Source organism: Malaclemys terrapin, chromosome 6, assembly GCF_027887155.1.
Source record: "Malaclemys terrapin pileata isolate rMalTer1 chromosome 6, rMalTer1.hap1, whole genome shotgun sequence".
NCBI lineage: Eukaryota > Metazoa > Chordata > Testudines > Emydidae > Malaclemys > Malaclemys terrapin.
Window position 1 is genome coordinate 121344778 of NC_071510.1, and position 22895 is coordinate 121367672.

The 22895-nt window shown below is 44.7% G+C and overlaps 1 protein-coding gene across 2 annotated transcripts in view; it reads left to right on the forward strand.

Moving 5' to 3' along the window:
* LOXHD1 (lipoxygenase homology PLAT domains 1) overlaps positions 1-22895 on the forward strand; it is a 289678-nt gene that overhangs the window by 208706 nt on the left and 58077 nt on the right. Inside the window, exons 35-40 of one of the 2 annotated variants that reach the window (XM_054031209.1) lie at positions 145-299; positions 1893-2102; positions 3532-3655; positions 13076-13284; positions 19898-20083; positions 22622-22749. In XM_054031209.1, coding sequence (XP_053887184.1) covers positions 145-299; positions 1893-2102; positions 3532-3655; positions 13076-13284; positions 19898-20083; positions 22622-22749 — 1012 coding nt within the window. The remainder of the gene's footprint in view (positions 1-144; positions 300-1892; positions 2103-3531; positions 3656-13075; positions 13285-19897; positions 20084-22621; positions 22750-22895) is intronic. The other variant, XM_054031208.1, reaches the window with a different exon arrangement.

The window sequence follows — 22895 nt, forward strand, 5'->3', positions numbered from 1 at the left end:
TGTTCAAGGCACTGTAGAGACATTAACTAGATGGGAGTTCATGGGGGCTCAGCACCTCTTACACTGCCCTCAGCATATAGGATTAGGCCCTGAGACTCCATCTGCTCCCAAATCATATATTTAGATATCTGTTTCTTTATATAGTTCATACATACAAGATAACTGTGTTCACTGGCGATATCTATGGCGCTGGGACAGATGCAAATGTTTTCCTGACTATATATGGAGACCTCGGGGACACCGGGGAGAGAAAACTCAGCAAGTCTGAAACTAACTCCAACAAGTTTGAAAGAGCACAGGTACAGATGAAACTGATTGGTAGCATTTTCCGTATTGCAGGCCTTAAGCAAAGTGATGAACGAATGTTGTAACTGCCCTTCCCTAGTTGCAAGTACCAGTCTGTAAGGATGGTCAGAACTGATGGATGGCAGTCCTGACACAAAGGATCATGTTTATTACCTCTTAAAACCTTACATTTTCAGTTTAATGTTGGTGCTTATGTACTACAATGATAGGCTCTATAACAATACCTAAGATGGACAAGATCTTTCTTTGCTTGGAGTCAGTGAGATAGGGCCAGTCTGGCCCATATCAAGCCTCCTAGGTTTCAGCTGCAACATTGGAAGTATCCAGTGTTTAAATTTTGCAAGGGCTAAGCCCGGGCATTTCTTGGCTTGGCGGTTCATAGCCCCGACACCTCTGGGCTTGCTGCATCAGTTATGAAAGTAAAAAAATTGCTTGAGCCCTGGCACCTCTTTCATTACAAATTAAGCAGTGGAAGCACCAATCATTGAGGGCCTGGTTACCATCCCTTGAGCTGATTTGTATCTCCTAAAAGGGAGGGCAGCTTTGGTGAATCTGACCATAATGTGTATTATAATTAATCTTGGGGCATCATCTTACGACACATTTTTGTAAGCTCTTAAAATGTGATTCTACTCTGAGAAGTGACGTAAAAATGGCACTAGGTTGTTCCATGTTTGTCACTCCGTGATTTCCAGATCAAATGTGCTTATTTTAAAAGTTACCAACAGCCATCCCTGCAGACTCCATATTATATCGGAGGGTATGTTTACTCTGCAAAGAAAAACCCGCTCACCAAGTCACAGAGCATGGGTCAATCGACTTGGGTTTGTAGGCTCAGGCTGTGGGACTAAAAATAGCAGTATAGCTGTTCAGGTTCGGGCTGGAGCCTGGGCTCTGAGACTTTCCCCCCTCACTGGGTTTTAAAGTCCAGCTTCAGCCCAAGTGGGAATGTCTGCACTGCTATGTTTAGCCCCGGCCGCAGCCGGAGCCTCGTGAGCCCAAGATAACTGGCCTGTGGTCTAAGACTCACTACCGTGGGGGTTTCTTTGCAGGGTAGGCATACCCTGAGAGTCCAGCGAGTTTCTTTCCTGCTAACTTCACTAGCAGTTGTGTATGCATAATAACCAAGTGCAGAATTTGCTCCATTGTCTCCAATGTGTTGCACCAGGTATAAATGATGGCAGAATTTGGAGCTGCAGTTGAAATGTAGTTAACTGTTCTGTTGTTGTGTTAACCAGAGGAGAATCCAGCTCGCTTTCTCTTAGCTTTGTTGTCCTTGGAGGGCTAACAGCAGTAAACAGTAAAATCTTACTTTTGACACTAAAGTTAGCAGATACCGGCTCCAAGTGCTCAACACATCTGTTCCCTTTGAGTAAGAGGGTGACTTTTTACATAGTCACGTTCACAGCACAACCACACTTTAAACCTCTCCCTCTCAGGACAGTTTTAAAGGACACAGACTCTTTTACAGAAAACTCTGCTGCAGCTTTTAATCAAATACTATCGGTAGGGCTGGGTTTACACATGCATTGTATACATTAGCTACTGTCCATTACGAGAAACTATTGCTATTAAACATCCTGTAGGAGGATAAGTTCACAATACAGGCTGTGGACCTTGGGATTATATACAAGATCAAGATTCGTCATGACAACACCATGCTGAATGCTGACTGGTACCTGGAAAAAGTAGAGATTCTGGATGAAACCACAGAAGAATTGTACCTCTTTCTGTGTGAACGCTGGCTTTCTACAAAGAAGGAGGACAAAAGGATAGAGCGGACACTTTATGAACAGGTACAGTAATAACATCTAGCACAATGATTCTGACCAGGGCTTCCGAGCACTACTACATTGCTGCTAATAAAAATGAGATGCGTGGCCTTTCATCTGTTTGCAGTCCAGCACAGTTCATTAGTGACCTAAACGTGTTACCCGCTGAAGGTTGTTTTTTGACCTATGTAAAATGAATTGGTGGTTCTCACTCTGGTCCCCCATCACTGACTTCTTTTGTTTGCAGTCTCAGTGGAGAGGCCAAGGACTGAATGGTTAGTGGAGACTTACCCTCTTCAGATCAGTATCCAAGTGCACTGGCAGGGCGGTGTAGAGAATGCTGCACTGTTGCTGCCTGCGCTGTCCCTACCCTGCGGATAAGTAACAGATTTCTCTCTCTGGAGCTCTCAGTCCAAAATTCTGGGTTGTATGGCCCCTGCCTCTCCACCCATCAATCCTAATCATCAAATAGGGCAGCATCTTTCACCAGCACTAAAAATATGCAGTGAAATGCCCTCTTGCCAGCACCTGGAAAGGCTTCGTATGTATTGTTTAATCAGTCTAATATAGCTAATTAGAATTCAAAGTACATGTATTAATTAAAATTAGCAAACAGGATTAAGTTAATAGGCGCGTTATGCCTTTATACAGGAAGGCACAGCACTGCAGCTGATTAACGTCTGTTGTGTTTAAGGGGTTTGCTTTACAAAACATAGTTACATTTTAATTGAAAGTTACTACTAAAATTATCATTAACAAATAGGGCCAAACTCATCCCGGGTATGGTGCCAGAGAAGTAAGCAGGGTTGCACCAGGGATGATCCTGGTGCCTTCAGGGCCGGCTCCAGGCACTAGCTTAACAAGCAGGTGCTTGGGGCGGCCAAGGGAGAGGGGCGGCACCTGCGACATTTCGGGGGCGGCAGGTCCCTCACTCCCTCTAGGAGCGAAGGACCTGCCGCTGAACTGCCGCCGCCGATCGCGGCTCTTTTCTTTCTTGTTTTTCCAATTGCCGCCGCCGATCGCGGCTTTTTTTTTTTTTTTTTTTTTGCTTGGGGCGGCAGAAATGCTGGAGCCGGCCCTGGGTGCCTTGCATCTAATATAATTACAGTTCCCAGCAAAGAGTCCTCTGAGCTCACCCAATTGCTCATATTAATTCCCTCTCAATGAGACAAAATTAATTAGATCAAAAAATCACAACACATTTTTGTTACCTACATTAAGCACATGCCAGTTGCCTTCATTGTAGTACTCCTGGAAATGGTGGAGTTAAGGTCATTACAGTAAAGTAAATGGATGAGCTGTAATAAATGATTAGGAATCATGCTTATGAGAGCTGTACTGAGCATGGAGCGATAGAGGGATTTTGTGTAATGTTGTTTGAGGCATATAGGAACAGCTGGCAATACCGTGAGCACTGAACCTGGTTACCTTCACATATGTGTGTTTTAATTAGAGCTATGATGGTGAACGGAACAGCCTGGGTGGCTCGTCTCTCAGCCTGAAGAGCCAAGATACCAATGCAAATGTGAAGAATAAGAAGAAACTCAGCTTGAACGGGTCTGCAAAGGAAGGCTCATGTAAGAGAACTGTGAGCGTGTGTGTGTCTGGATGCACATGTGTGTTCTTGATTTGAGTTCTTTGGGCGATGTTTTTATACTGGTGAAGACCAAAGTGGGGCAGAAAGGTAAATTGTTCTGGTCATCCTGCAGCTGTACCACCTGGGGCTGTGATCCTATGGGATCTCATAAGCTCAGCAGAATCAGGCTGGATTGGTGCTTGGATCTGTTTGTGTATTGCTATTTCTATAGTGGTCTTCACCATAGCAAGTGAATAATCTACACAGTAAAAAACACTTCCGATACCTCCAGACTTCTTCTTTCCATCCCGCCTAAATCTAGGTTATGTAGTGCTAGAGCCCGGGGGTTGAGTCCTTTATCTCCCATGAAAACAAATTCTGTAAGCAATGTGTTTTGTGTGACATGAGCACATAACTAGGTAGATTCTCCAAGAACACCCTCTCCACAACCACCCCAGGTGAAACCTGCATGGGGGACTTCTAACACAAACCCAGAACTCTTTAGGAAGCAGTATGGCTGGTTCATAGGGGGTGCTCTTTTCCTCAAGTCTATGTTGACTCAATACTTTCTCATGGTGTTGCTGAAGGTGCTGTCTTTTGCATGAGACTTTTGTGGGCATTAAAAATCCCATGACTGTCTTTAAGAGTTGGGGGGTTAACACTGATATCCTGGACAAATTCCGGCTCATGCAACTGCCTTCTGACTCCTTAAAATCCCCCCTGCGTTTTAATTTGGAAAAGGGTTCTGACTTCCCCTTTCCTAATCTGCAGTGTAATATTACTGTCAGCTGCTAAACAACTGCCGAGTTTCATGTGTGCATTCAGTGGTGGGCAAAGTGATCCCTGCGTATATTGTTTGCTATCATTTGTTAAGCACTAATTGTGTGATTGGCTTTGTGCAAAACTCAGAGGAAGATTTCATCCCAGACACATGCAGCCTCCTTCCAGCCAATGTCACCTTGATAGCTAAGTATAATGCCCTGATCTTGGGTGGGTGACCAGGGCACGGGGAACCTCGCATATTCCACTTAGCACCTACTGGCGCAGAGACCAGTGGCCTCAATACCACTGAGTGCTAGGACAATACAAGGATGAAGGAAAACCGAGGCAGCCACTGGCCCTCCTGAGGTATAATAGCAGGCATGTCTAGATGCATATGGTTTTGAGAAGGGCAGCACCTTCACTAGACTCGCAGCCAATCGTCTAGACCCACAGGATTTGAGACAGGCAGCTAGCCCCTCAGATGAACAGGGCTTTTGGGGAAGACAGCCACCTCCCCAGACACACAGACTCATACACCAGTTCCCTCCTCCACCCTCACCTTCCAGACACCCAGGATTTGAGAGCAGGAGAGTAAAGGCAGCTCCCAGGAAGGGACAGTTTGGTGGAAGAAGTTGTACAAGGCGTATATAGCTTGTGCACTGCTTCCATTCAAGTATGCAAAGCTCTTTGAGATCCTTTGCTGTGATGGGCTATATGTATGTAAAATGTGTTATCACCAAATAACAGCCTCTTCTGTACGGGTTAGAGGATCAATTTCCAGCGCAGGCTTTTACTTGCTGCTTGTATCAGATGCTTTTCCCAGCACGCTCTGTCTTCTGAGGCCTCATGTCCTATGTGGCATATTAGATCTAAATTAAACTCTGTGGGCCCTGAAATTCTATGGCACTGTTTGCCACCCGTATCCCATTCAGGATCCTTCCCCGCGCGGCACAGTCAGTACAGTATGAATGGCAGTGTTTAGTTCATTTGATTTTAAATTCATTTATTTTAATCTGCCCCTGGATTTTCAGCGTGCTGCAGATTTTCCTCCTGCAATGCATAGCTGCATTGCAGAAGCTGGCAAACTGGTGATTTTATAGAATCATAGAATCATAGAAGATTAGGGTTGGAAGAGACCTCAGGAGGTCATCTAGTCCAACCCTCTGCTCAAAGCAGGACCAACACCAACTAAATCATCCCAGCCAGGGCTTTGTCAAGCCGGGCCTTAAAAACCTCTAAGGATGGAGATTCCACCACCTCCCTAGGTAACCCATTCCAGTGCTTCACCACCCTCCTAGTGAAATAATGTTTCCTAATATCCAACCTAGATCTCCCCCACTGCAACTCGAGACCATTACTCCTTGTTCTGTCATTTGCCACCACTGAGAACAGCCGAGCTCCATCCTCTTTGGAACCCCCTTTCAGGTTGTTGAAGGCTGCTATCGAATTCCCCTCCCCACACACACACACACTCTTCTTTTCTGTAGACTAAACAATCCCAGTTCCCTCAGCCTCTTCTCAGAAGTCATGTGCCCCAGCCCCCTAATCATTTTCGTTGCCCTCCACTGGACTCTCTCCAATTTGTCCACATCCCTTCTGTAGTGGAGGGGACCAAAAATGGACGCAATACTCCAGGAGTGGCCTCACCAGTGCCGAATAGAGGGGAATAATCACTTCCCTCGATCTGCTGGCAATGCTCCTACTAATACAGCCCAATATGCCGTTGGCCTTCTTGGCAACAAGGGAACATTGCTGACTCATATTCAGCTTCTCGTCCACTGTAATCCCCGGGTCCTTTTCTGAGGAACTACCGCTTAGCCAGTCGGTCCCCAGCCTGTAGCAGTGCATGGGATTCTTCCGTCCTAAGTGCAGGGTTTGGTAGCTGGGAGGGGGACAGTTGGGTCTTTTGGCACTTAGGGAGGTATGTGAAGTGGTTTTGGTTTTTGGCACTCAGGAGGCTTTGGATGCCAGCAGTAGGTTGCTTCTGTTCTTTTCTGGGGATGATGATGGCTTTACATTTGAGAGGATGAGGTTCTGAATGTCCCCCTTAGTTCTCTCGGCAGCTTTCTACCCTGCTGCTCCCTCAACCAATGCCAGCTGCTACACCATGAATCCTGGATAATTCCATTAGATTGAGGTCTCTGCTAAAATGATCAGCAGTAAGAGATGACACTTTTGCCCTGTAGATTGTCCTCATTAGGCTTTACATTTACACCTCTTGAGATGAACTGGGCAGTTCACACATCTCCCTTAGAGCTATTATTTCAGGCTGTCTGCAGACTCCGGCAGATGTCACTGCACTGGTGACAGATCATATTTTCGTAGAATCATAGAAGATTAGGGTTGGGAGGGACCTCAGGAGGTCATCTAGTCCAACCCTCTGCTCAAAGCAGGACCAACAACAACTAAATCATCCCAGCCAGGGCTTTGTCAAGATGGGCCTTAAAAGCCTCTAAGGAAGGGGATTCCACCACCTCTCTAGGTAACCCATTCCAGTGCTTCACCACCCTCCTAGTGAAATAGTGTTTCCAAATATCCAACCTAGACCTCCCCCACTGCAACTTGAGACCATTGCTCCTTGTTCTGTCATCTGCCACCACTGAGAACAGCTGAGCTCCATCCTCTTTGGAACCCTCCTTCAGGTAGTTGAAGGCTGCTATCAAATCCCCCCCTCATTCTTCTCTTCTGCAGACTAAATAATCCCAGTTCCTCAGCTTCTCCTCATAAGTCATGTGCCCCAGCCCCCTAATCATTTTCATTGCCCTCTGCTGGATTCTCTCCAATTTGTCCACATCCTTTCTGTAGTGGGGGGCCCAAAACTGGACGCAGTACTTCAGATGTGGCCCCACCAGTGCTGAATAGAGAGGAATAATCACTTCCCTCAATCTGCTGGCACTGCTCCTACTAATGCAGCCCAATATGCCGTTAGCCTTCTTGGCAGCAAGGGCACACTGTTGACTCATATCCAGCTTCTCGTCCACTGTTATCCCCAGGTCCTTTTCTACAGAACTGCTGCTTAGCCAGTCGGTTCCCAGACTGTAGCAATGCATGGGATTCTTCCGTCCTAAGTGCAGGACTCTGCACTTGTCCTTGTTGAATCTCATCAGATTTCTTTTGGCCCAATCCTCGAATTTGGCTAGGTCACCCTGGACCCCATCTACCTTTAAAGGCTCTCTTCCCAATGGCAAAGGCTAGAGACTTAATTTTTTAAGAAAGTGAAAGCACTGATTATGGAGCACAATTGTAAAGCAGCTGCTTTTAGAATGGGGTATTTTGGGGGCCATTTACACACCTTCATAATCTCAATCTGCATGGGCCCTGACAGTATTTTGCTCTGTGTTTATAAAGCCCCTGGTCACCATGGAATCTATGCACACATGCAGCATTTAACAGCCAAAAAAACCCACAGCTGGTGTTCCTGGTTGTCCTCTCTTGCTTTTTCCATTTCAGTCTTAGGTTATGAATCTGATTTTATGTTGCCCATCCCACCCTGTAACCTACTTGTCTTGGTGCCACTCAAATCTTCCTCTTGTTCTTCACTCATTCCACAATGAGCAGACCTAGTATTGTGCTTATGAAGAAGGTGTACTCACCACCTGTCGCACTCCCTTGTATCTGGGTGCAGTGCTGCAAGGATCCTCGTCTGCAGTGCCTCCTGCTGGCCTTCTGCCTCTTGCCAGGTCTTCAGTGGCTCAGCTCTCTGGCCGAGTCACAGGAAGTTCAGTCATATCACTGTCAGCTAGGAGTGAGCTGGTAGTCACCGGCAAGGCTGAGCCTGGCCTTAAAGGGCCAGCCAGCCTGTGACAGTGCTGCAATGAGAAGTAAGTGAGATCTTCCTGTAATTCTCACCTTCCTTCTGATACCGCTTCCTCAGCAGAGGAATGAATAACTGCCTTACATCCATCATCTGGGCATTCCATGTAACTTCCCAAATCACGTGCAAAAGCTCAATGTCTTCCATTCGGCACCATCGCTAACTATAACGGTTTCCGCATTCTTTTGCAGGTATAGCAACTTTTAGGCCTCCAGAATTTTCAATACATGGAGAAGTACCACAGTCCCAATAAACGAGAGAGGTTGTCCAATGCCCCAGAGGGAGACTGAACAAACAAAGACGTGATTTTGTAGTGGTCAGGGCACAGGATTGCAAGCCAGAACTCCTCTGATTAACTCATTGGATACCCTTGCGCAGGTCACAGAGACCCAGATTTTTAAAGGTTTTTAAGTATATGATGTGCTCAGCATTGCAACACCTAACTGATTTAGGCGTTTAAATTTCATTTTCAAAAAGGATATAGGCCATTAAGAGACAAAATCCCATGAACAGTCAATGGGATTTAGGATCCCAGGTGCCTAAATCACTTTTTAAAAGGAAACTTAGGTTCTTATGTCAGTTTGGCGTAGCAACACTGAGCACAGCAATGCTTAAGTATCTTTAAAAATCTGGGCCTTAACATCACTCAGCTTATCCATATGTAAAATGGGGGATGATAATACTTTCCTAGCTCACATGTGTGCTGTCAGATTTAATGCTTGTAAAGTGCTTTGAGTTCTATTTAAGTTCTATATAGTATTAGCAGTAATTGTATGAAGAAAGCCATTTTAACCTACCACAGGATGACAGGGTGAAGCGGTCTTCCAGTGGAAGAACTCTCCAAAAGGAATTCAGAATACTCTTTAATGAAGGTGGGAGGCTACAACGTGACACCTCTTGTGGTGTGTGTCAAATGTATGTTATCCACATCGTAATCTTTTCGATGAAGAGGCGCTATCATTGCATTGCTTAAACAATTGTACTACAGTGACTTCATTGCACGCTCATTACACTGATGTGCACGATTAAGCATAATTGGTACCGTATAGTGGAAAATAATTCTTGCCTAATGTTTAATTCACTTCTGTGCTGTTACAGTCAATTTCAGAAGCCTGAAATTGGGGTTGTATGAAACTCATTGGTTTCAGCTCACAGGGGAAAGAGCAGATTTAATTTGCATGAATTCATGCCCATGTGTAAGTTTTGCTGGAAGTTTCAAGTTCAAACCAAAAGCAAAAACTTCATCAACTCCACTGTCGTAGAATCATAGAAATGTAGGGCTGGAAGGGACCTCCAAAAGTCATCCAGTCCAGCCCCCTGTATTGTAGCAGGACCAAGAAACCTAGCCCATCCGTGAGAGGGGTTTGTCGAACCTGTTTTTAAAAACCTCCAATGATGGGGATTCTACAGCTTTCCTTGGAAGCCTGTTCCAGAGCTTAACTACCCTTTATGGTTAGAATGTTTTTCCTAATATCTAACCTAAATCTCCCTTGCTGCAGATTAAGCCAGAGGTGGGCAAACTATGTGGCCCGCAGGCCTGTCCTGCCCAGGCCTTGAGCTCCCGGCCAGGGAGGCTAGCCCTTGGTCCCTCCCCTGCTGTCCCTCTTCCCCCGCAGCCTCAGCTCGCCATGCCGCCAGCGCTCTGAACGGCAGGGCTGCGAGTTCCTGCTGGGCACCACGGCGGCATGGCTGGCTCCGGCCAGGCGGCGCAGCTGCCAGTCCTGCTGCTCTGAGCGGCATGGTAAGGGGGCGGGGAGCAGGGGGGGGTTGGATGGGGGTGGAGTCCTGGGGGGCGGTTGGGGTGGAGGGTCTCGGGAGGGGGCGATCAGGGGACAAGGAGCAGGAGGGGTTGGATGGGTCAGGTGTTCTGAGGGGGGCAGTCAGGGGGCAGGAAGTGGGAGGGGGTGGATGGGGGCGGGGGCCAGGCTGTTTGGGGAGGCACAGCCTTCCCTACCCGGCCCTCCATACAATTTCAGAACCCCCATGTGGCCCTCAGGCCAAAAAGTGTGCCCACCCCTGGATTAAGCCCATCAGTGGACATGGAGAACAATTGATCACCGTCCTCTTTATAACAGCCATTAGTATATTCGAAGACTGTTATCAGGTCCCCTCTCAGTCTTCTTTTTTCAAGACAAAACATGCCTAGTTTTTTTTTAAACTTTCCGTATAGGTCAGGATTTCTAAACCTTTTATCATTTTTGTTGCTCTCCACTGGACTCTCTCCAATTTGTCCACATCTTTCCTGAGGTGTGGCACCCAGAATTGGACACTATAGTCCAACTGAGGCCTCACAAGTGCCAAATAGAGTGGGACTGTTACCTCCTGTGTCTTACTTACAACACTCCTGTTAATACACCTCAGAATGATATTAGCCTTTTTTGCAGCTACATCCGCATTGTTGACTCATATTCAATTTGTGATCCACTATAACCCCCATATCCTTTTCAGCAGTACAACCACCTAGCCGGTTATTCCCCATTTCGTAGTTGTGTATTTGATTTTTCCTTCCTAAATGAATTACTTTGCACTAGTCTGTATTGGATATCATCTTGTTGAATTCAGACGAATTCTCCAATTTGTCAAGGTCATTTTGAATTCTAATCCTGTCCTCCAAAGTGCTTGGCATCACCTGCAAATTTTATAAGCATGCTCTCCACTCGATTATCCAAGTCATTAATGAAAATATGCAAACCTCAAATCAGCCCAGGATCACTTGAACCTGGGCCAAGTATTACTCAAAAGATTTGTGAGCCTTGCCCACTGTAACTGTGCCTTAGTGGGTCACAATGGAGGATGCCAACTTCAGGACAAACTGCTGAGAAACAGGGCAAACACAACCTAAAACTATATTGACCTGGTGTGTGGCTGGTCCTTTGGGATCAGAAGAAACTGGTGGTTAATCTTCCATGAGATATACCAAACCAGCAACAAAAGTAAACTTCTGTTTCACCACACTGGCTACCAAGAAGTCATAAAAGCAGTTTCCTTGTGCATTTCAGTTCTTATGTCACCACCAAAAACACTGGATTTAAAGGTGAGTGGTTCTTTACAACCAGTCTCATCAAATAAAAGGTTCTTCTGATCCCAAAGGACCAGCCCCACACCCAGGTCAATATATAACTTAGATCTTACCCAAAAATCATGCTGATGCCAGTCCTTTAGTATCTAAAATCTAAAGGTTTAATCATAAAAAGAAAGAAAGGTGAGAATTAAAACTGGTTAAAGGAATCAAATACATACAATAATTGCAAGGTTCTTGGTTCAGGTTTGTAGCAGTGATGGTCTAAATTGCTGGCTTGTTAAGTCTCTGGTTGCTTCCAAATCATTGGAAGGATCTCAGTCCCTTGGTTAGAATGCTCTCATTAGTATAAGTCCATAGCCCAGAGGTTTGAGCAAGACAGAGGCAAAATGGAGGTGTTTTCAGGGCCTTTTATAGCTTCTACCATGTGGAGGGAATCCCGCTATTCTTACTGCGGAAAATTACAGCAACAGGATAGTGTTTGGAGTCACTCGGGCAAGTCACATGTCCATGCATTTCACCTAGTCACAGCAGGAAATTCCATTATCTGTAGATGGGCATCTCCCATGGGCCATGTCAGTTAAATGTTCTTTCGATGAGCCACTCAATTTGAATAGTCCCTCCAAAATGTGCTGGCTGGCTACCTTGTGGGCGTTACCCAGGAGCAAACATTTGAAATCCAGGTATAGAGTCAATACTTATAACTTCAAATACAAAAATGATACCTGCATACAGATAGCATAATCATATCCAGCAAATCATAACCTTTCCATAGACATCTTACATGCCACATTTTGTACAAGATTTGTTGCAAAAATATAAAAGTGGTTGCAACAGTGATCTATATGGTCATATTTTAATCAGATAACGCCACCCCCTCCTGCCACCCCAAAACCCCCCCGGTGATTAACTTGGGCCAAGTTTAGAGTTTGTGCTGAGGCACATTTCACAGAGTTTTGAGTTTTGTTGTGACCATGTTGTACAGCTTGGCGTGACATGTTCTGAGAAATCATAGGTGTATTCATCATCTTTCTCTTCACCGTCCAACAGACCTACCCCTGGAAACCACTTGAAAAGCAGCCAGGCACTGGAGAAACAGCTCTTCCTTACTAACAGCTGAGCTGAAATGTTTCAAAACCACTATGAGACTACCTAGGGAAGCTCCGAAGCTATGGTCTGAAGGGTTTTTTCCCTAATATATATTATATAATGTATACATATTATTCAGTGTCTAATCTTTAATATGAGAACATTCATAGTTTACCTTGATTATATAAAGGGACACTGGAGCCCTGAAAGTGCCATATGTATCAAAATGATCCTTGAATAAAGAACAAGGAGGAACTACAGTGGTACTGGGGATGTTCAGTCAATGATTCTGTTTGGCTTGGATCTAAGCGAGTTTTATGTGCCTTTATTATCCTATGAATGTGTGAACTCTTTGGGCTGCTGGCCGATTGATGATGTAGGGCCTGAGTCTCGTTGACACTAATGTCCCTTAATGTAAATCAGAATCATGCCCTTAGTCTACACTGGAAAATTCTGCACTGAAATGCACCCTATGTATCCTTACGGAAGTGAATGGGACTGCATGGGAGGTAAGTCAAGGCAGAATTTGGCCCTGTTTGTGTGTATATGGGAAAATTTCCCGGCACCCATTCATAGCCCAATCCTGCAAGGTGATGTGCACCTCACAAATTGAGATTACTCCACACCTCTCAGGAGGCACTCCGCGCCTTTTAGGATCAGACCATTGGTACTTGAGCTGTTGGTACATTTGCGTCTCTGTACATGTTTTCTGATTAATGGAACTTTGTCTATTGCAGTGATTCCGTATCACCTCATCATCACTACTGGCACAGAATATGATTCAAGCACCGACAGCCGAGTTTACGTCATCATTATGGGTCCTCAGAAAGTGCAGACAGGCAGGCTGTGGCTGGATCTCCCGAAAGAAAAGAAAGAGTTTGCTGATGGCTCTGTGGAGAAGTTCTCTGTTATGGGATTAGATGTTGGGGAGATCAAAAAATTGGAGGTACTGTGTGAACAAAGAGTGGTCATTGGAGGCTTGAATGAAGCATGTTTCACCTATCTGCAGTATAGTTAGAAAAGGGCAAAAGAGGAGGTGTTTGGATCCAGAATAGAAACTGGGATTCTCTCAAGTTGTTCTCTCACAAGATTTCAACTACACTCAAACCAGATTCAGCAAATAAGTCCTTCTGGTTTTAGATCTGACTTAGAACCAAGACTTTAGAGGGCAGGTTCAAAATCTGCAAAATTTAAATGGCTTTGCAATTGATGTCCCAGTTTTGTCCCATCTCTAATAAAAGAACAGTTGCTCTTCCATAGGACGGTTGTTTTAACATCTTCAATGTAAATTTGTTTTTTTATCTGGTGCAGTTATAATTTATCCACAGGTGCAGTAAAAATATCCGGGCTCCTATTCTCTATTCACCTTTTCCCTTTGTTGATTTTTGCAGTGCTTCCAGTTGGGTTTCATAAACTGCCTCCAGTGAGAAAAGCATCTTGTATAATTTTCTAGCTAAACATGGAAATTGTTTTCACAGCTTGGAGGGCCTCACAAAAGAGAATTAATCATGGCTCATAAGCAGTGTGCACAAATCAGAGATCCTAGAGAAGGAACCTTTCTTTTTTTATTGTTATTATGGCTCAGGGAGACAGAATTTACATAAACTCCCCATCAGTGAGTTTAAACGTAGTATGAATCTTCAAAATATACATCATTCTTGCTCCACATGGCCGCTATCACCTCCTGAAAGTCAACCCAAGTCCCACAAGTATTTTAGTCTTTCTGCTAGCTGAAGCCTACAAGGACTGAGGATTTCAATAGGCACTGCGTTCCAGGCCATGCCCAGCTGTTGCTGTTAACCTTCCAGATGTGCTGCAAAGCCTTTTTAGAAAATTTTGTCCGGAGAATGAGGAGTGAAATATACAAAGGGAGAGAACTCCTAAACAAATTGAAAATCTCTGAACTTGCATGCCGTGTTGCAGCAGGTAATGGTTAGAGTGAAATGCTTCCATTAACTTTCATTCAAGCAGTGCATTCTGACACCTTGAGCTGTGCTGTCTAATAGCTTTTAGTTTTTTATCAAGACAGTTTCTTAATGCACTCTAAGTGCCTAGTTATTAACTTTAGGCCAATTTGTATCCAAGCATTTTTGGTGCAGATTTGCAAAGTTAGGCAAGTATATAACGCCATTTCCCCCTCCCCCTCCAGTGTATGTTTATATGTAAATGTACCTCTGACTTGGACAGGTAAGTTGTGGGTGAGCAAGTATTGGCCTCCGCCAAACTGTGAAAAAGGAAAGGCAAGAAAATCAGGAGTCTAGGGAAAGAGGGATAAAGAAATGGGCAGGAGTGGTGGGAGGAAGGGAGGGAATGGGGAACCGGAGAAGGAAGTGTGAAGTAGGTAGAGACACTGTGAGGAGGGGCACAGGCAGGACGAGGGGAGAAAATAAGAGAGAGGAAAAGGGAAAGGGGTGAGGGGGAAGGAAATGATGTGAAGGTGAAATTGAGAGAGAGGAGGAAGAAGAAGAAAAATCAAGAAATAACACACAGCTTTTAAGTTAGCCTCTGACCATTTGGGCTCCCAAAGCCTCAATAGGCCCTATCATTCTCCTATCCCCCCTTCTGTTCATTTCCCCACTTGTCCTTTTTAATGTGCCCTGACTCTGTTTTGATAGTCACCCATTCATGGTTTTGTGCCTCTTTTCATGCAGTCCCCTGTGCCTGGAAAGTCTCTCCTGGTTAAAATGCATCTCAACTATGACATCCACATGCCAGTCTGCACTGGCTGCCATGACACGTGTGCTTATTTTCTTGTACAGTATTGTACCCTTTAGGTACCGGGGAAGAAAATTGCTAGCCATCTACTTGATGGAGATGAGGAACACCTGGGTATTTGGAGTTGGCATGTGCTTGCTATTAGCAGAACGTGAGAGGATATAGACATAAATTCTTGAGCAGAAATTATTATGCTCTAATAAATTTGTTAGTCTCTAAGGTGCCACAAGTACTCCTGTTCTTTTTGCAGATACAGACTAACACGGCTGCTACTCTGAAACCAGAAATAACATAGTATATTGCAGAAGATGCTGGAATAGTCTCTGTACTCTGTTCGACTGGCTTTACTAGCATAGTAATATCTGCACTGTGATGCAGTTTGTAGTAATGCATTTTTATTCTGCTTTCTGTAAAGAGAGAAACAATGACGATTTGAGTGATATGAGAGGGCCCCTTTGCTGCCTGCTCTGCCTACATCTCTAAAACTTTGTAATGATGCATTTTAATTTACCCATTGAAATAAAAATAATGTGGACACCTGGTAGTCACAGGAAACGAGAGGCAGGCACTTGGTGAAAACTGAATAGTGCTTTCTTAAACTCATGTTCATTTTTTTTTCTCCTAATAAAGAAAACTAGCCCAGCATCTTTGATTTTGACTGCCACCGAGAATCACAATATTATTTAAAATTCCACATTTCCCCCTATGCATGGGGTGTCTTTCCTGAGCTGATATGCCAGGGAACTAGTCCTCTCCTCATTCAAATCCCTCCCCAAGCGTCACTTCTGACATGATACCTACAAGAAAGAGCTGAGCTCCTTTCATTATTACAAATTCTGCCCCACTGTGCTGTGCGCTGGCCCTTGCTGAATAAGGACCTGATCTGGAAAGACACTGAGCATCCTCTGCCCTCATGAGTCCAGGAGATTCTCAGCACCTCCGAGCGTTAGACCCTAACCATGTAATCTCTTTGTCTGTCTTTCCCTTTCTGTTGTTTTATTTTACCCTAGTGTGTCACATCTGAAATTTGATTGTAGGCTCTTAAGGGCAGGCTCCCTGCCTTATTATCAGTATTGTGAAAAGCCTAGCAAACTTTAGACTCTGAGAAATAATAACAGTGACTAAGATTTTCAAAGGAGCTGTGGGGTTAGGCATCCAAATCTCTCTGAAATTCTGCTTCGTTAGGATCCTTTCAGCATCCCAGCCAGAAATATCATCAGTCTTCCTAGGTGGTCATTACGGCTCTATGTTCAGAGACTACCCTCTGGTGTGATTATGACTTAAGACCATGCAATGTATTGATGTGGCTTATTGCACAATTCATTTAGAAAAGGAACGAATATGACAGCTATTTACCATTCCTGCAGGCTCAAAAGTAACCTGCTAAGAAAACTCAAAATTAAATAATCCCCGAGTTATGTTCTGAATGCCCCACTGGCCATGCTGTAGTGGTTATTCATCACTGAACTAAGTTTAACTCCGGTCCTCAGAACAATGTTTAAAACCTTAGGGTTGCCAACTTTCTACTTGCACAAAACCGAACACCCTTGCCTCACCCCCTGCCCCGCTCCTCCTCCGAGGCCCCATCCATGCCCTGCCCCTTCTCCGAGACCCCACCCCCCGCTCACTCCATTCCCGCTCCCTCTGTTGCTTGCTCTCCCCACCCTCACTCACTCCAGGCTGAGGCAGTTGGTTGGAATGAGAGCGGGGTGAGGGCTCTGGCTGGGGCTGCAGGGTCTGGGCTAGGGGTGGAGCTGAGGGGCTTGGAGTATGGGAGGGGGCTCCGGACTGAGGCGGGGGTTGGGATGTGGGAGAAGCTACGGGCTCTGGGATGGGGTGGGTGCGGGTTCTGGGGTGGGGCCAGAAATGAGGAGTTCAGAGTGCGGGAGGGGCTTGGGGTGTGTGGGGGTGGGAGCTCTGGCTGGGGGCGTGGGCTCTGATGTGCAGCTCACCACATCCCTGGGGAAGCTATGGAAGGACCATTATCCCCATTTTACAGACGGGGAACTGAGGCACAGAGAGACTAGGTGACTTGTCCAAGGTCATACAGAAAGTCTATGATAGAGTAGGGATTTGAACCCAGTCTCCCACTTCCTAATGTGGGGCTAGGGATGAGGGATTTGGGGTACAGGAGGGGGCTCCAGGCTGGGGGGTTCGGAGTGAGGGAGGGTGCTCCAGGCTGGGTCTGAAGGGTTCGGAGGACAAGAGGGGGATCAGGGCTAGGGCAGGAGGTCAGGGCACGGGAGGGTCAGGGGCGCAGGCTCTGGGCGGCTCTTATCTCAAGCAGTTCCCAGAAGCAGCAGTATGTTCCTCCTCCCGCTCCTATGTGTAGGGGCAGCCAGGCGGCTCTGCGTGCTGCCTTGTCCACAAGCGCCGCCCCCGCAGCTCCCATTGGCTGCAGTTCCCCCTGGCTGCCCCTACGCATAGGAGCCGGAGGGAGGACATGCCAACTGCTTCCCGGGAGCCATGCAGTGTGGAGGCTAGCAGGGAGCCTGCCAGCCCCACTGCACAGCGCTGTAAACCGGACATTCAATGACCCGGTGAGTCACCAAGATCCCTTTTCAATCGTGTGTTCTGGTCAAAAACCACACCCATGGTCACCGTAGAGGACTGATGAAAGTCTGCTGGTCTTCTGGATTCTCAAAGGTAGCCCAGAATGCAAATACTGGTGTCAAGAGGTATCCCAGAATGATGCCTAGTGGGATATTTGTAATGAATTGAGACGAGAAGCAGACTTTCACAGGAGTCCCAACAGAATTTCTCCTAAAGCTACTCTGTCTCTGTTTGCTAGGACTTCCCCATCCTCCTCATTCCTGGCACCTTACTACAGATTTAAAGAAACAGTGTACATGTTCTCATAAGGGCCGCTGAGTTGACAGGGAGGGTGCAGAAAAGCAAGTGCTGTATTCCTATTCCCCACACACTCTCGTAATCTGAGAATTACTGCATCCACTGTAGACTTGAATTTCCCTAGTGGTTAGCTCTAATTTTCTGCAGCTGCATAGACATTATCATTGTAATAATATTCCTAATAGGAGTGGTGGTTGAGACTGTTGGATGAAATGATCATTTGTTTTTGGATGGAGTAAGATACCACAGACCTGTCATCCTCGATAGAGCTGTTATTCTTAAAAAGTTATTAGCTATTTAGAATGGTTCAGAAAATAATTTGTAGAAGTTGAGAGCTAAGAGTTCCGTATCTCTTAATGATGCATACGTTTTGCTTTGAAAATAATGAACTGTAGGCAGCTCTTATTTCCAGCCTTCTGTGAACAGATTGTTCATTAGAATGACTGACGGAGAGAAGTTTTCTTTTTGTGATTGGGATACATAATTATGCTGATACGGATGTGCTAAGATCAATCTCCCCAGTTATTTAACAGTGACACACGCGTTCTTGGAGAGGAGTTTGAAGGATTAGCAGTTGACTGCAGCTGTACCATCTCCGGCTGTGATGTTGACAGATCTCATAGACTAAGGCTGGGAGACCCTTCAAGGAGCTGCAGAATGCTGATAACTAAATATGAGGCATTCTTCACCCTGAGTCAGTACTGAACCAATGCCCAGCCTAGTGCTGGAGTTACTGTGTTGTGTCAGGTACCAGCTTTCAGCTGTCTATCTAAGGTATGCAGATGGCCCCATCCACCGTAGTATCTGAGGGTTTGTCTACATTGCAGGATGGCCACAGCTGGCCCAGGTCAGCTGACTCAGGCTGTGGGGCTCTAAAGTCATCGTGTAAATGTCTGGGCTCTCTGAGGGAGAGAGTCTCAGAGCCCAGATCCAAACGTCTACATTGCTATTTTTAGCCATGTAGCCCAAGCCCAAGTCAGCTGACCCAGGCGCCAAGTGCCATGGATGTTTTAATTGCAGTGTAGACGTACCCTCAGTGCCTCACAATCTTTAATGTATTTATCCTCACAACATCCCTGGGGAAGCTATGGAAGGACCATTATCCCCATTTTACAGACGGGGAACTGAGGCACAGAGAGACTAGGTGACTTGTCCAAGGTCATACAGAAAGTCTATGATAGAGTAGGGATTTGAACCCAGTCTCCCACTTCCTAAGCTAGTGCCCACTGGACCAGCCTTCCTGAGATCCTGTCTGAGATACTGATCAACATTGGGGCCCCATTGAGAGAAGCAGACACAGTCCCTGCCCCAAAGAGCTTACAATTCAAGAAAATGAGCCACATACCAAGGTTAGGGAAGAGGGAAGCAATCCAATATATCTTTTTTATATACAGACACAGATGGGAGCGGGGTTGATGTGTGTATGGGAGGGAGTGTATGGTCTTGCAGCATGTGATGAGGCCATTCTGTACATGAGGAATGGCAGGGAAGAAAATGCAAACTAAGAGGAGCCAACAAGTGGGTGGTCATAACTGTTATTGTTGGAGTGGAAGGGGTGATACCATAATACGGTAGGTGTGGGACTTTTTGGAACAATAGGGGTGTTGCTTGACCATGTTTCAATGTGGCCAGTTGCTTTCTGGCTATTTAATATCGCCCCCTCCCCCCAACGTATTTACAGTTGGGTATGGTATTGTCCTTCACGTCTGTCTAGGTTTTAAAACCATGCCCATCAGTATGACATCTGAGCACCTTAACTAATATTAACTGCCGAGGATACTGACATCCTTTCTTTCGTGTAGAAATGCCATGCATTGTTTTACAGCTGCTCTGTTCCTCCTGGAGGTGGCTGCATTTCAGCAGTACATGAAATAAACTGGCTTTGGCTGTCATTACCAATTAAAACTTCTGGTCTGATCATTTCCTATTAGGATCCCTGGATATGTCTACATTTCCTTTAACAATCAATGTTTTTATCTGTCTGAATGTCATAGCTGGGTCATGATGGTGCCACACCAGAGAGCTCCTGGCTAGTAGAAGAGCTAACACTCATTGTGCCCACTAAAGGGGTCATGTATACCTTTGTCTGTAAATGCTGGCTGGCCAGGGACCGCGGGGATGGTCTCACTTCACGTGTCTTCAACATCCTGGATGCAGATTGTGTTACCATTGGCCACAAGGTATGTTCTAAGATCTTTTTACTCTTTAGCAATTAAATTAAAACCTACATCTATATAAGTGTGTATGTGCCATATATGGTAACAGATTATAACATAATTACAGTGAATACGTTTGTAGATTACTGTACTTTCTACATGAGGTTTGGGTTTCTTGTTTTTAAAGGGTATCTTTATTATTTATTTATAATTTTTGCTTAGTATCATTACATGTTATAAAGCACTGTATATATTTACAATTCTAAAGAAAATAATTTCTAATCTGTTATTTTGTATGCACAGGAGATCATTTCAAAGTTAACAAAATAAGATGTGACTTTTTGTGTGTACGAAGTTTGAAGTTTGTTTCTGTACAAAGTTTGTGTTTCAAAAAACATTTCTTTTTGTTTTTGCTCAATTAAAAAAAAGCATCTGGAAACCATGAGACTTTTATAGCTTTGCTTATCTCTGAATCAAGTACCAAATGATTTAAATCAAATGTAGCCTAGAAAAATTAGGAAAGACAAAAACATTTGAGATGAGATGTTGTGTGCTATATTTTAAACCAATACAAATTAAAAAAGCCTGAATTATGCAGTCCTTGGAAATAAGATTCATAATGGAAATACTAGCAGACAATAATGTTGACGAGTGAGACAATCATACAGTGTTGGTCTGAAATCTCTGTTGGTAAATCTATATTCACAGCTAAATCACCCTGCTGGTAAAACAGTAATTTCATATCTTGCTCCTGACTTCCAACCAAATGAGATTTACTCATTAAATCTTTTTTGTACCCCAGACAAACAGAAGTATAATAACATTTTTTACTGACAGACACAGCCACTGCACACAGTCTTCAACAGTAGAACCTAGTGCACTCATAAAGAAGACTTTGGGCAGAAAACTGGGGCTAAGATCTACTTTATCTGAAATGTTCCACCAGTTCTTTAACTTCCACCTTGGCAGCTTTCAAAGACTCATACTGGAGACGTCCTCTAATGTGTCATCCATAAATCAATATTGATGCTAATTAAGGTTTAAGCTTAGTTTTCCATTAAAAGCCCAGTGTTGCCCACCACTTTGCCAAGTTTTCCAAAAGTAATTCCACCCACCTGAAATCTCATATGTTATGTTATGCCAGAATTTTGCTGGAAGATTTAGGGGAAATTAGGGACGGTGACTGTGAGCTGAGAGTTCAAATACTGAAGTGTAGGTTTCACTTTTCAAACAGTTCATAACATATTTTGTCCCATCTTTCCTTATAAATGGCTTGGATCAGAAACTCCAAATTTGTTGGCATTGGTGAGGACTGGCACCCTTAACTATTTTTGCATAGTTAATGGTATGATTTTTCTTCACCTCCTGTGCAATTAGCTGCTGCATAATTTCAATGTATCAGTTTTAATTTATTTTCCCTCCTATTCCTTTGACACTCTTGAATAATGTGGCATCCATGACTGATGCCTATAAAACCTACATAATATATCACACCAATAAGGAGTACAGTGTACTGGGACTGTTTCAGATCTCCCTCCACTGATAAACCCAAGCGCCTTAGTTACCATGTAAAACATCTGCAAAAGTGCCTAAGTGACTTAGGTAACTAACTTCCATTGACTTTCAGAGGGACTTCTAGGTCACTTAGGTGCTTTTTGAAAATGTTATTCAAAGTCCCATTGAGCATTGGGACTCAGGGACCTAAATCAGTTAGGTGCTTTTGAAATATTTTACCCCATGAGTCCAGCTGTTCACGTCTCAGAGAAAGAGAATAAAGTAAAACGAATATGTTGAAAATGACCCCAAGTAGCTTCCTATGCATAAGCTGGCACAACTTTAAAGTCTGATATCTTGGGACCTTCCAGAGCCAGATGCAAGTGCTGTGTATCTCACTGGGAAAGTGGGAATCTCCACTTTGCCATGACGAAGACACCCAGTTTTTGCCTTGCAGTGTGGCGAGATACGTATCTGGCTTTAAACCTGTCACTGAAGCAGGACTGAAAATTTTCCACTTAGGGCATCAGAGCAGTAACATTTGGGGAGGTGGGTTGGGGGGATACTGTATGTGAGGAGAAGAAATAAACATTTTCCTAGCAAGTTGATTTTTTAAAGTGGCAGCGGTTTGAAGCTGCTTGGGGGACTGGAATATCAGAACAGTCTAGAGGGAGATGGAATTTTGGGCAGAGTGCAGGTGAAATAGACAAAGCTGTATGATCACTGCCATTTATCACCTGCCTCTGCAGTTCATCAGATGCCTATTACTTCCAAAGCGTGTATGTGTGTAGTAATAACAGAGTCTCTCTCACACTCAGACACATTGTGTGGGCTGTCAAAACCCACTAAAAAGGGTTAGGTGATGAAAAAGGAAAATATTTGCAATAACTTTGCAATAGAAAATATCAGTATAAAGGGAACTGGTCTTAAAGGTACTGGGCTATGATAACTGCACTTAAAGAAGCAGACAAACTGCAGAACCTGACTAGCTTTTTGCTTAGGCTTTTGTTTGGATCAAGAACAGCTGTTTGCCGTGAGATGCTTCATGATTGTTTCAATCCTTGCCAGATTCTATATGAAGTTACAGTTGTGACTGGAGACACCCAAAATGCTGGAACGGATACCAATATTTACATGACTCTCTTTGGGTCCAGCGGGAACACGGAGGAGATGCGGCTGGAAAAAAATGGAGAGAGGTACAGTATCTTGTCCTCTTTGGTCCTTAAAAACAGGCAACAACAAAGCTCAGCTTTCAAATTTAAACGCAGTCCGGGCCCTGCTCCCACTGAAGTAAATGGCAAAAGGGCCATTGACCATTTCCAAGTTGTGGTATTGGACTTAA